This window comes from Arvicola amphibius, chromosome 15 (assembly GCF_903992535.2).
Source record: "Arvicola amphibius chromosome 15, mArvAmp1.2, whole genome shotgun sequence".
In the NCBI taxonomy this organism is placed as follows: Eukaryota; Metazoa; Chordata; class Mammalia; order Rodentia; family Cricetidae; genus Arvicola; species Arvicola amphibius.
This window is the reverse complement of record NC_052061.1, coordinates 35,366,172-35,379,123: the sequence shown is the minus strand read 5'-3', so window position 1 is coordinate 35,379,123 and position 12,952 is coordinate 35,366,172. Positions and strand designations below refer to the sequence as shown.

General features: G+C 43.3%; 1 protein-coding gene across 1 annotated transcript in view; it reads left to right on the top strand.

The window, feature by feature from the left end:
• Hydin (HYDIN axonemal central pair apparatus protein) overlaps window positions 1-12,952 on the top strand; it is a 325,609-nt gene that overhangs the window by 290,860 nt on the left and 21,797 nt on the right. Inside the window, exons 67-75 of the mRNA XM_038312407.1 lie at window positions 953-1,113; window positions 2,576-2,670; window positions 3,669-3,867; window positions 4,922-5,134; window positions 5,982-6,120; window positions 8,162-8,327; window positions 10,570-10,717; window positions 11,566-11,773; window positions 12,217-12,438. Coding sequence (XP_038168335.1) covers window positions 953-1,113; window positions 2,576-2,670; window positions 3,669-3,867; window positions 4,922-5,134; window positions 5,982-6,120; window positions 8,162-8,327; window positions 10,570-10,717; window positions 11,566-11,773; window positions 12,217-12,438 — 1,551 coding nt within the window. The remainder of the gene's footprint in view (window positions 1-952; window positions 1,114-2,575; window positions 2,671-3,668; window positions 3,868-4,921; window positions 5,135-5,981; window positions 6,121-8,161; window positions 8,328-10,569; window positions 10,718-11,565; window positions 11,774-12,216; window positions 12,439-12,952) is intronic.

The following is a 12,952-nucleotide window of genomic DNA, read 5'->3' as shown; positions in this document are numbered from 1 at the left end:
TTACTTTAAGATTTTTTTACTATGCAGTTATTTAATGCTTTTTAATTTGTTCTTGCATGAATTTTATTAAATTAGTTTTCTTTTCCCTCCAAATTTTATGTATAATTTCAAAAAAAAATTGTCCACATGTTTTTAGATCTGTGGGATTGCTGGTGATGCACCCCTTTAATGATTCCTGTTGTTTGCAGTTTCCTTGATCCATCTCACCGAAAGTTTTCAAACTCTTCACAACTAAACGATTCTGTTGGTCCTTCCCTTTTGCAATTTGTTTTCTGTTTAATTAATACATGTGTTTTTTTTTAACTATCCTTTGTTTTTGTTCTTGTTTTTGTCCTTGTTTTTGTTTCTGAGTCAAGGTCTCTCTACCTAGCCCTGACTATCCTGAAAAATCACTGTGTAGACCAGGCTGGACTCAAACTCACAGAGCACACCTGCCTCTGCCTCCTGTGTGCTGGGATTAAAGGTGTGCGTCACCACGCCCAGCTCCTCTGTCCTCTTTTTTTATTATTTATTTAAAATTTCCACCTCCTCCCATCCTCCCATTTTCCTCCCACTCCCTCCACTATCCCTCTTCCTCTCCAGTCCAAAGAGAAGTCAGGGTTCCCTGCCCTGTGGGAAGTCCAAGGCTCTCCCCCCTCCATCCCGGTTTAGGAAGGTGTGCATCCAAACAGACTAGGCTCCCAAAAAGCCAGTACATGTAGTAGAATCAAAAAGAGACCATCTGACCCAAACCCCATGCCCACGTGGTTCTAATCCTCTCAGTAATTACCTGTTGTTCAGCTGTTCTTTTTCATCCCGACCTATTGAAGGTTTGCCAGTCATGTCTCCCTACGCTGCATTTGTGGGTTCATGCTCGTTTCCACGGGAGATTAAAGTAGTGTGCCATCCCCGGTGTTGCTGTGGGGGGCTGGCTTTGCGCTGCTGAGGATGTGGCTGGCTGCCTTTGTTCCAGGTGATAGAGACAGACCCTGAGCCAGCCCACTCGATAGTCGAAGAAAACTACCGAGAGCTGCGGATCCAGATCAGTGCCAACGTGGACTTTGCGTCGTATCAGTGCCATACGAATGACGTGTTCTTTAAGGAAACACTGGTTTACCAGACCCGAGTATTTGAGTAAGTCTCCGAACGCTTAAGACGACCAGGAAAACTGTCATTAAGGGCTAAACAGTGGCGTTTTAAAGTTCTTTATATCTTTACATAAATATTTTGCATTGTTTACAAAGAAAGTGCTTTGGGCTGGAGAGATGAATCAGAGGTTAAAAGCACTGCCTGCTCTTCTAGAGGTCCTGAGTTTAATTCCCAGCAACCACATAGTGACTCATAGCCATCTATAATGAGATCCGGTGCCCTCTTCTGACCTGCAGGCATACATGGAGGGCAGAATGTTGTATACATAATAAATAAATAAATCTTTTTTTTAAAAAAAAAAAAAAAAAGAAAGCACATTAACTGAGTGCATTCTGATGAAATTGCTTTTAAAAATTACTTTTTAAAAAGATTTTCAGCCAGGCATGGTAATGCACTCTGCAGGAGGCTGAGACCAGAAAATCTTGAGCTCCAATCTATAATCACCTATATAGAAGCAAGACTCTGTCTCAAAATGTGTTTTTTGAGACAGAGTCTCACTAAGTGTTTCTGCCTAGCCTGGAACTCACTATGTAGACCAGGCTAACCTCAAACTCATGGAGACTAGCCTGTCTCTGTCTCTCGAGTACTGGGATTAAAGGTGTGCACGACACCTAGCTGTATTTGTTTTTAGTCATTTTATTTTATATTTGCTTCTTGGCTAACATGTAATAATGTGACATATTTACAGGGTAGAGTGTGCTATTTCAATACAAGCATACAGTATGTAATGACTGGATCTAAATAATTAGAATTTCCATTCCTTAACATGTATCTGGAGGCAGAACCTTCAGACTCCTCTCCCCTAGTTCCTTATAAAGTATATGGGAGGCTTTTGTAGACTGTAGCACACTGACTGACTGCTCTCGCTGCACTGCATTGTAATACCTTTTGTCCGACCTCTCTGTCCATGCCTTCCCTTTGATCCGTCCCAGCTCCCAGTCATCATTACGCTACGCTCTTCTACTTTGAGATTAAATGTATTAACTTCCCATGAGAGAGAGAACACATGATACATGTCTTTCTCTGTCTGTTTTGTTCAGCATGATATCTTCCAGCTCTGTCCATTTTGCTTAAAAGGACAGACTTATAGAAGACAGTAAAGAGGTTTCCCAAAATGAAGCTGAAACTAGACCTACCACGTGACCCAGCTAGCTCACTTCTGGGCATATGTCCAAAGGAAGGACAATCCACATGTCAAGGAGATGTTTGCCTCTCCCGTGTGGACTCTTCATAGCAGCCAGAGCTTCAGCCTGGTTGTCCACTGTCAAATGAATAAAGAAAATGTGACATACTCATGTATGTGCACAAAAGAATATAATTCAGACATTTAAAAAAAAAAACCTTAAGAAATGAAGTGACTTGCCTTTGAAAAACAGTGCAACTGGTACTCAGGCAGGGCAAAAATATGGACAGCACATTCTGAAATCTGGTCCTGATCCACCCACAGGTTTGACCTCATTAACACAGGACATGTGCTGTTAGAATTCAACTGGACCTCGGAAGATACCTGCAAGGCAGTCAGCTTTGCCATGCCAGATCAAGGTAAATTCAATGCCAGATAAACCCCAGGGCTTGACCTGAGTCACCTGTTTATAGAAGGCCAGCTGTGCTGACAGGGCTTTCAAAGTAGTTAAGAGATGGCAGAGCATGGGCTTTGTGGGTTTGCATAGCCGTGTGGGCCTCTTCCCCTCCCGGATTCCTTCCCTCCAGACTGATGGCTCACATCACTTATAACTAGGAATCTTATCTTCCTGTTCTCAACCTGGAAGATTTCAGACCACTTTAAAAACTGTCCTGGAGCTGGAGAAATACCCCAGCAGTGAAGAGCACTGGCTACTTCTTGCAGAGGACTCAGGCTCAGTTCCCAGCATCCCCAAAGTGACTCACAACTGTTACTGAAGTTCCAGATAATCTGACACCCTCTTCTGATCCCTGTAGCACCAGAAATGCATGCGGTGCACATACACACATGCAGAAAAAGCACTCACACACATAAAAATAAATGTTCTTTAAGAAAAAGAAAGAAAGAAAAACTAGTGAAAACTCTGAGTTATTTTTCCAGAAAGAATTTATACCTAGGCCAAAGTGTAAAATTTATACACACAAAGCACTAGCAAAGGGCCCCGCACCTGGCAGGTAAGTAAAGTGTCATTCTTGTTTCAGTTGTGGAGACCCACAGACTGTTCGGATGGGCCCTTATCCATGGACTCCCGCTTTGTAAACCCCTATGTTAGAGCAATGGTTCTCCACAAATTCTGTTCATAGGTCATCACCCTGATGCAGAAAATCCACAAACCCTTTCTTGACCTACCCTCTCTGAGCCAAAAGGAAATAAATCTGAAAACACCATAAAATTAATAGATGTGTTTTTCACGAGTCACCTGGGAAATGAGTTGGTTCCTTTCTACTGCGTCCAGGGTTAAATATACCTGCTAAAACAGATGGGTCCCCAGATGTCAAAGAGGGTCCCTAAGCACTTGTGAGTGGGCTGCCTCCCAGGGCCACTGCAGACTATCCCTTTTTTCTCTATCCTCCCTCAGGCTCCAGTCAGAAAGATCAGCTTAGTCAGGGCACGGGCAGCACCCTGGACAGCGCCTTGGACCACTGGCCGGAAGTCTCTCCATCCCCCTTCTCGGTGGAACCCTCCTCGGGCATTGTGCCTGTTGGGAAGACTCAGAAGATCAAAGTGAAGTTCTCCCCGATGGACATTGGGGAGTTCGAGAGCACCCTGTACTGCCAGTAAGGAAATGTGTTCCCCAAGCCTCTAGCTCTTACCTTCCTCTTCCCTCCCACCACTGTCCTTTCCCACCCTAGTCACCTTGGGGCCCGGGAGTCTAAAAGGGCCAGCCTTTAGAGAACAAGAAGAATGTTATCTAAGCCCTGCTTATCAACTCGCCCATCGCTTCCACCTGCCTACTGCTCCCTTCCTGGCTACGCTCAGTGCTCCACTGAATAAGAGTAATTCTCAACCAGGCATCTTCTACCCTTTAGAGAAAGCTTCCTTCTCCATTCTCTGAGACTCCTCTATCTCATATACAAAGTGCAAGCAGCAATTCTTATAATGTAGAATTATTTGGAATACTAAATGAGCTAATTTAAGCAGAAAACTTGGAGCAATGCCTGGCCCACAGTAAGCACAATAAAATAGATACGAGGGGAATATGGGTTGGTGGAGCTGGTCTGGTTTGGTGTCCAGTGAGAGAAAAATAAGCAAAGGCGTGCATCAGTGCAAGCCCCAGATGTGGGTCTTTCTCCACAGGGGAATTCTTCTGTAAGCCTTGTCCAAGGATGACAGAGACCTACATGCACTGTCAGAGTTTGTGAATTCCGGTTCTCACACTGCAGAGACCTGTGCCACACTAGGGCCACCTCTGCTCGGCCTTGAGGCTGAATCTGTTCGCATGCATCCCAGTCTACAAGGGTCTTAGGATAATTTCTTTTTAGGATTTCCAGGTCCTTCTCTGTAATCTATTAGGTGCCCAGGAGTGGACTCAGAGTGTGAGCACTCCTTTTAGCATCTAACACTGATAGGAGGAAAAAGCTTGGAGCCACATGTAAGTGCACAGAGGGACCCATACTCAGGATCTTCATATGCAAGCCACTCATCCATTTAACATTTAGTGAATATGTACCATGTAGAATTGCCAGTCAAGTCACAAATGATTGCCGGTCAAGAAAAGCCACCTTCTGCTCATGCAGAACTCACATTCTGCTGGACAGAATATCCATTTCCAACCCGCTAAGAAAGCAATAACAGATATAAAATCAAATTAAAATAATTTTGTCATTTCAGAATTCCCAACTTGCCATCAGGTGAGCAAGGCCCTGTTCTGGTCACAAGAGGGCGAAGCGTCCTGCCATTATGCCATTTTGACCTGAAGGAATCAGACTATATCAGTGGTCATCGGCGCAACCCAGAACTCCGAGGACCAGGCGCTGGGCCTCTCGATCCAAACACCCGAGTGATCGAGTTCACTAGTGTGGGAATAGGAGGAAAGAATCTCCAGTGAGTCGTGTGGGTTGGCATTGGCTGAACTCATACCCATCTGTCCTTCTAAAAAACTCAGAGATAGAATTCAGAGAGGCCAGCTATACTGATACCTAGACATGTTTTGATGTCCTGGGGGTTGTTCTAGATATTTAATATAAGAGAACTGGTGCATGAATGAAGCTGGATCCCATGTCCATAATTTTGACAGAGGGGGAGTTTTGGGGTGTGTGTGTGTGTGTGTGTGTGTGTGTGTGTGTGTATTGGTTATGAGCCTAGCCTTTAATGGCTGAGCCATCCTGTAAGAGATGGATTAGCAGTTAAGAGCTCTGCGTGCTCTTCCTGAGTTCAATTTCCAGCAACCACATGGTGGCTCACAATCCTCTGTAATGAGATCTGGTGCCCCCTTGAGGAAGAGACCTGGTCACTTGTCCTCATCAACTTAAACAATGAATAAACAATGAAACCCAATATGGACAAGTTCAATAGAACCACCATATACAGGCTACCCATGCATGCTTCAGCATTGCTAGGACATATATACATATACATGTGTGTGAAATGAAATACATATATATACAGATATATATCTGTATATATGTATAAAGTTGTATTCCCTCACCCCCCACCTTGACCACAGAGCATTTCTTGACACATATGGCCTTGGGAGCATTATCATTCCAAAGTCAAGGACTCCCATTATCCTTTAGATCCTAGGGGGAGGTGGTATTTTTATTTCTACAGCAATGAAGTTCTCAGATCATTTTTGGTTTCTAGGAGGAGACTGTGACAGTTCTACCTAAACTTTCTTGAATTTTTCTAATGCATTCCCTCACTTTCTGCTGTCAATTTTCCCTTTGGCCAGGACCTTTACCATCCTGAACCCGACCAATAGCACCTACTCTTTCTGCTGGACCTCTGAAGAAGCAGAAAGCCTGCAGCACCCTCCAGCCTTTGTGTGCCTTACAGAAAAAGGTGTCATTCATCCTGAAAAGAAAGCAGAGGTGTGTGTGGCTGGGAACCCCGCAATTCTAGCCATCTCTGCATAGCAAATGTGTGAAGAGAGAATACCATTGATAAGAATCATTGATCGACAAGTATTTATTGAGTGGCTATCAAGTACAACCCCAGTAAGAAGATAGATCTGTGTTCTCTTGGATGGTTGTGGGAAAAGCCCCAGTATCTGACAGGATTTTATGTGAATATTAAAGGAGCAGAGGGGAACCAGACATAAATATCTAGGGATCCCTGGGCTTGTGGTATGAGGACGTTAAGAACTATCTATATCTAAAAGATTGGCAGCAGCAAAGGGACATGTCTTTACATTCCCAATGAAAAAGGCAAAAAGTAAGAACAGAGTCCTAATTTGTGACTTGATCCTAAATATCTTCACAATAATATAGGGCAGAGGGTCAGATTTATGTGTGAACTTGACAGTCATGAAATGGAAATTATGAATTCAAATACCTTCTGGTAGTTGGCAAGATGGCTCAGCAAGTAGGGGTGATTGCTGCCAAACTTGAGACCCACATGGTGGATGTAGAAAACCAACCCCCACAAGCCATCCTCTGACCTTCAATGTCTATGCTCGGCACACACACACACTTACATACGTGTGCACACACAGAGATACATAAGTAAGAATAAATTAAAATGCTGGTGTTGGTGCTGGAGAGGCAAGAGTTAATGCTTTCTGCTTTTGCAAAGGACCCAAGTTCAGTTCCTAACACCTATAACAGGCCTATAACTCCAGCTCCAAAGGAATCTGTCACTTCTGGCCTCTGGACACATGTAATCATATGCACATACATAGACACATGCATACACACATAATTTAAAAATAAAATCTTTTAAAAAATATTTAATGCTTTTTATAAGATCACCCAAATGAACAAAGCAAGTAGGAGGGGGGATGATAGGCAGTGAAGGCACCAGGACCCGCTGGCTCTTCCTCTCCTCTGGCAGATGATCACCACACAGACAAATAAACCCAGGGTGGCTTCTTCTCCTACACTTTTCTGAAGACACCAAATTTCTGTATTTCTCTCCATCCTATGTATTGGTAGTAAGCTCATTATTTTTAACCCTTCCCAAACAAAACAAAGCGTATTTGTAGACTCTCTCCTTGGCCTCTACATATTGACAGTTCCCAAAGCCAACTAGTTCAACATAGGCTCCACGAGCTGGGTTCGCCATAGCTGTGGTCCTTCTTGGATGTACTCCTCCACAGCCCATAAATGTGTCAAAGACCCTGCCCAGTTCCTGGAGAGGTAAGTTGCAGCATCTGTCATCCAAGACTTGCTGATGTGGGGTGACAGTAGTGTCCCTGGTGTGACGTATTTCCAGAACATCTTTTCTGCATTATCGTGTCATTGGCATGGACCTTGCCAAATGCTAATTTTCTCCTATTCAATCCTGATTGATCAAGTACAAATTCATGTTAGCCCCCAGGGGAAGCACCTACAGACTTTTCTTCCAGATCTTTCTGTTTCTTTCTAGCAATCTGCTCCATTTTCTCTCTACCAGTCGGTTTCTTCTCATCTTTATTTGTTATGTTTTTGCTCCTTTGTATCTTCACTTAGCAGACAGATTGTGGCATGCCATGACCCAGCTCACCCTCATGGTATGCATCCCCATCAGTGCCACTGCTACCCAGCCCAGTCACTTATTATCTTCTGAATTTCAGAGACAGGCAGAGGAGAGAGAGAGATCTTGTTGCCCTGGTGATGATTTTGAATTGGGCTATATGCCAGATTGTTGACAGACATGTGGATTGTCTTTCTTTGGTATTGGTGCCAGTTCAGTCCACTACAACTGTGTCATCCAAAGAATGGCACAGAGTACAACAGTATAATCAGCAGAGTCTGTGGATGGGATAGATGACTGTTCTCAAAAGGCGGGGAAAACTGGTTGGCATTGCTTGTATAGCCACACCTACTTTAGATGGTAATAACAACCTGGAAAATTGTCACCTCACACTAGTAGGTCTCCAGAAGGACAAGGAAGAAGTGCCTCTCACTGTCCTTCTTTGAATTGTCTTCTTAGATTGTGTTCCAGTTCCTGCCTGCTCACCTGGACATCACAGAAGCATTCTGGACTTTCTGTATCCCAGAACACAATATCTCAGTCCCCTTCCTGCTGGTGGGCAAAACCACAGACCCCCTCATCTCTCTTGACCAGTCACATCTCAACTTCAGCTCTCTCCTCATTGGTAAGATGGTCCAGTCAGTTTTTCACTTTTGAGCTGCCATGACCTTAGGTCATCAAGGATTCCGGGAGCATGCCTCTTGGAGCCTTCCAGAAGAGGTATGTCAGAAAGCCTCTGTCACTTATCAGAGAGCCATAGATAGTTTTCTCTCGATCTCAATTCCATCAGCTGTCTTTGGCAGCCACACCCCAACACCCTGAGAATACCTGGGAGGTTTGTTATAGAGTCACAGAGTCTCCTGGGCAGGTTCCTGTAGGACCTGCATGGACTCTTCATCGTCAGAACCCTGGGTCTTGTACATGTCTCTCCACCTCCAGGCTGTGGGCTGTGTTTGGTTGGTGCCTGGTCTGTTCTACAGTGTTCAGATTCCTCTAACTTCTTTTCATACATTCATTGGGTTCAGAAATTGTTATTGATGGGCTGGCGGGGACTATGGCTTCAGTGGTGGAGTTCTTGGCAAACATGCTTAAAGCCCTGGTTCACTCTCCAATACAGAGGGTAGGGAGATACCAGATTAGCCCAAATACTCCTCCATGGGATGGAATACTCTAAAATAAATCACAAGGTCCTCAGGTTTACATTCTAATCATGGGAAGGAGACTAACAAAACCAAGTAAAATACATAGTTAGGCAGAGGTTGATGCGTGTTATAAGAAAGATTTCACCAGGATAGAAAGAATAGAAATGTAGTAGGTGCTGAGAAGGTAACATTCAAGCAGAGACCTGTGATGTAAAGAAAGCTACCATCAGATGCCTTAGAACTCTATGCGTCTCTCATATAAATATGAGTGGGTGTGTAAAATACAGCTATGGCCAAAGAATTTTTAAGTGATCTGTTAGATGTTTATTTCAACAACATTATTCATGATACTAAGTCAGACAATATAAAGAGTGTAACCCAGGAATGCAATGATGTTGATTTCAGTATAATCATTATGTCAATAATGAAGAACCATACGATTGTGTTAATGTACCAAAAAGTCCTTGCTAAAATTCATCAGAAGTTCCTCCCTATCCCCACTCTCAAAAACCCTCTAGTAATAAAACTAGGGTTATAAAAAAACATAAAGAATTTTAAGCTATAGCAAGAGACCAGCCAACAGTGTCCTGTAATAAATAAGGCCACTGGAGCTGTTGGAATTAAAATGAGTTAGGCAAGAGAACTGAACATTTTCTTAGAGATTGTCACAATCATGAAAAATCAAAAAATAAGTATAATGGGCACTAACTTTAATGGAGAAAGAAAAATGATCTAAGTCGCTGTGGCGGATCACTTTGTATACAGAAAGTCTCAAGAGTCAAGAGAAAGACTACTAGAATCAAGATGACTCGGTAAGCTGGGTGAGAACAATATGCAAAAATCAAGTTTCATCCCTTTTTGCTGTAAATACCTGAAGCTAAAACAAAAATAAAAACTCTATTTACCGCTAACTAAATGTACAATATCCAAAGATAAATCCAATTCTCAAGACCTCTGTGTCAAGAGTTAAGTCACATTAAAATGCTTCCAAATAAGGGCTAAACATTCAGTTAGTTCTTCCAAAATTAAATGCAAATTTAATCAAATTTCAATTAGAATCCAAGCTAGAATTGCACAGGATTCTCAGTTAAATTTTAATGTCAGTTAGACTTGATGTTAGTATAGATGTGTCCCAAGTAATATTTGTTCACATTTATGCTAATAAAAGTTATTTGTGAAATCTGATAGCCTCATTATCCTCAGGATTGAGGAAGGGACTTGAAAAAGATGATCCTAAAGTTTTGTGGAGAAATAAATGTTTTAATCTTAGCCAAAGAAAAAACAAAATAATGATTCAGAATCCTGCATAGGAAAGCCCAGGGTTATCTAAGGTCAGATTCAGAAGAACTCAACACAGAGATTCTTTATGGAGATGCAGGCCCTCAAAGAGAATGAAGGGGCACTCCCATTACAGACCCAAGAAGACATTACAGCTCCTGACTGAGGAGCAAGAGAAGAGAAAGGTATCAGCAGAGTCCCAGCATAGCTGTGGCCAGGTCAGAAAATTCACCCTCTAGAAGGGTCAGTTAGGGAAGAGACATTCCAAAGGGAGCATGGTCACTGGAAAAGCAGAAGGAAGGAAGGAAATGAGGCAGTCCGTGGCTGAGGAGGTCGGGGATACCAAGATGGCTCTGTGATGCCTTCCTCTTGTGTTTGGGGTGTTGCCAACTACAATCTCCTTGACTAGGCAGAGGCCTTAGTTGAGGGCTGGTGTTTCCTCCCCAGGCAGAGAAGCCCGAGAGACAGTGAAGATTATCAACAAGGAGGAGCATGGCTTCAGTTTTGCATTCCAAGATAACTCCCGTTTCTCCGAAGGATTCAACAACAGCCTGACCGTGTGTCCCATGGAAGGCTGGATCCCACCGCTGTCCAGGTGAGTAAAAAACATGAAGTCTTTGGGATGCATGGCAGGGTCCCAGACCTGTCATCTATAAAAATCTCTTCTGGGCCATCAAGATGACTCAGTAGTAAAGGCACTTGCCACCAAACCTGATGACCTGAGTTCAATCCCCAGAACCCACATGGTGGAAGGAAAGAACTAACTCACACAGGTTGTCCTCTGACCTCCACACACACACATACTGTTGATGTATATACATGCATGCACACACACACACAAAACTAAAATAAAAGTAAAACCTCTCCCAACTCTAAGATATATATATATATATATATATATATATATATATATATATATATATATATATAGTTTTATCTCTATCCTGTCTGACTCCCTGGTTTTTCTTTCTTGATAAATTATGAGGCATTGAGAATTCTAACTTTCTTTTAATGTGTGTTTGGGTGCTTTGCCTACATGTTTGTGCACCGTATGTGTGAAATGCTAATGAGGTCAGACGAGGGCATCAGATTCCTTAGGACTGGAGGTACAGACAATGTGAGCTGCCATATGGGTGCTGGGAATTGAACCCTGGTCCTCCGGAATAGCAAGCAGCCAGCGCTCTTAACTGCTGAGCCCTCGTTCTAAATCTCCATCTTAATTTTTTTTTCATGTTCATAGCATTTTCCTCATTGTCTTGTGTGTATGAATCTACAAAACAGTACCTGACTTTGCCTGGAATATCTTTAAAATTCACTTAATTTGGAGTGGTGTTTTTGGTGTCCTTTGCTCAGAGTGTATCCACTAATCCCGTGGACTCTTGTTTTATGAGATTTTCACAGGTTGGACTAGTCAGCTAATCTGCTGTCTTGTCTCTCTATCAGTTTCCCAATTGATATTTTCTTCACACCAAAGCAAGAAGGAGATGTGAACTTTAATTTGATCTGTAATGTAAAGAGGAAAGCCCACCCTCTGACACTCAATATTAAGGCCGAGGGCTACACTATGAATGCAGAGGTCAAGTGCAGGGACCGGACGGGCTCCGCCTTCCTCCTGATGTCCAACCAGGTCAACACCATCAACTTCTACGAGGTAAGGGGTAACAAGGCCCTTACTGTCTCTCTGCTTTGAGCTAGGGGACATGGCACAGGGAATGTGAGATGAATCTTCCTGTCTCAAATACTAGGGAGACAAGACAAATAAATCCATCCCCAGAATTATGTACTCATGATGTGAATGTTTTTACTATTTTTAGAGGATGAATATGGTAGGGAGGGACATGAACACTTGCATTAAGCAAACAGGAAAGGTTTTTCACGGCCGAGAAAGATCTAAGAATTAAATTGCCAACTTACACTCCAGATATAGGAAGACCCCAACACTTGGTGGGCCTTTCTGGAATTCCAGCTCCATTCAGCTAATAACTCTCAGCTTATCAATATCACTCTCTATCCTTATCTCCCAAAGAACACTTCTCCCTAGACAAGGGCGCGATGGTTCCTTCACCACTACTCTGCCCTCCCTCTGTCTCTTAGGTAGAGTTAAATGAATGTGTTCAGTGTGAATTCAACTTCATCAACACTGGCAAGTTCAACTTCAGCTACCAGGCAGAGCTCTCTGGGCCCAAAGCCCTGTTGCAGTACTTGGACTTCACGCCTACAGACAGCAGTGTGGATGTGGGGCAGTCAGAACCTGCCAGCCTGTCTTTCCAACCATATCAGAAGTGTGTCTTGAAGGGCCTGGATCTCAAAATCAAGGTGAGACCATTTAATGGTTTCCAAATGCAGAAAGAATCTATGGTGTGTTGGCCCAGGCGGCTAGTTCCAGCAATTCCTACTGGGTGGTGGTTTCAGAGACAAACTCTGGGACAGAAGCCTCAGCAGTGTCAACTGCAAATGGCCACCCACACACCATGACACCATTGAGACATTAAAATAAGTGGGCGAGCTGAATAGGCAGAGACGTTAAATACACAGTACTCTCCAAGATACGGTATTACATGAAATTTCAAGAACAGTAATGTCAGATAAGGGCATCAGACAGCAGGGACAGCACTGGCAAAACCAACTTTCTCAAAACTCTGGAAATTGACTGTCCAAGAAGCATTTATACCAGGACTACAGATCCATAAACAAAGTGAGGTCTACAGTATTTCCGTTTGCCCTATTCCCACCTTCCACCATCCCCCAGTCTCTGCAGCGAACACACAGACAGGTAACCTCCTAGCTCCTGGAGCAGGAAGAGTGGTCTGCACTGCCTCAAAAGCTCCAC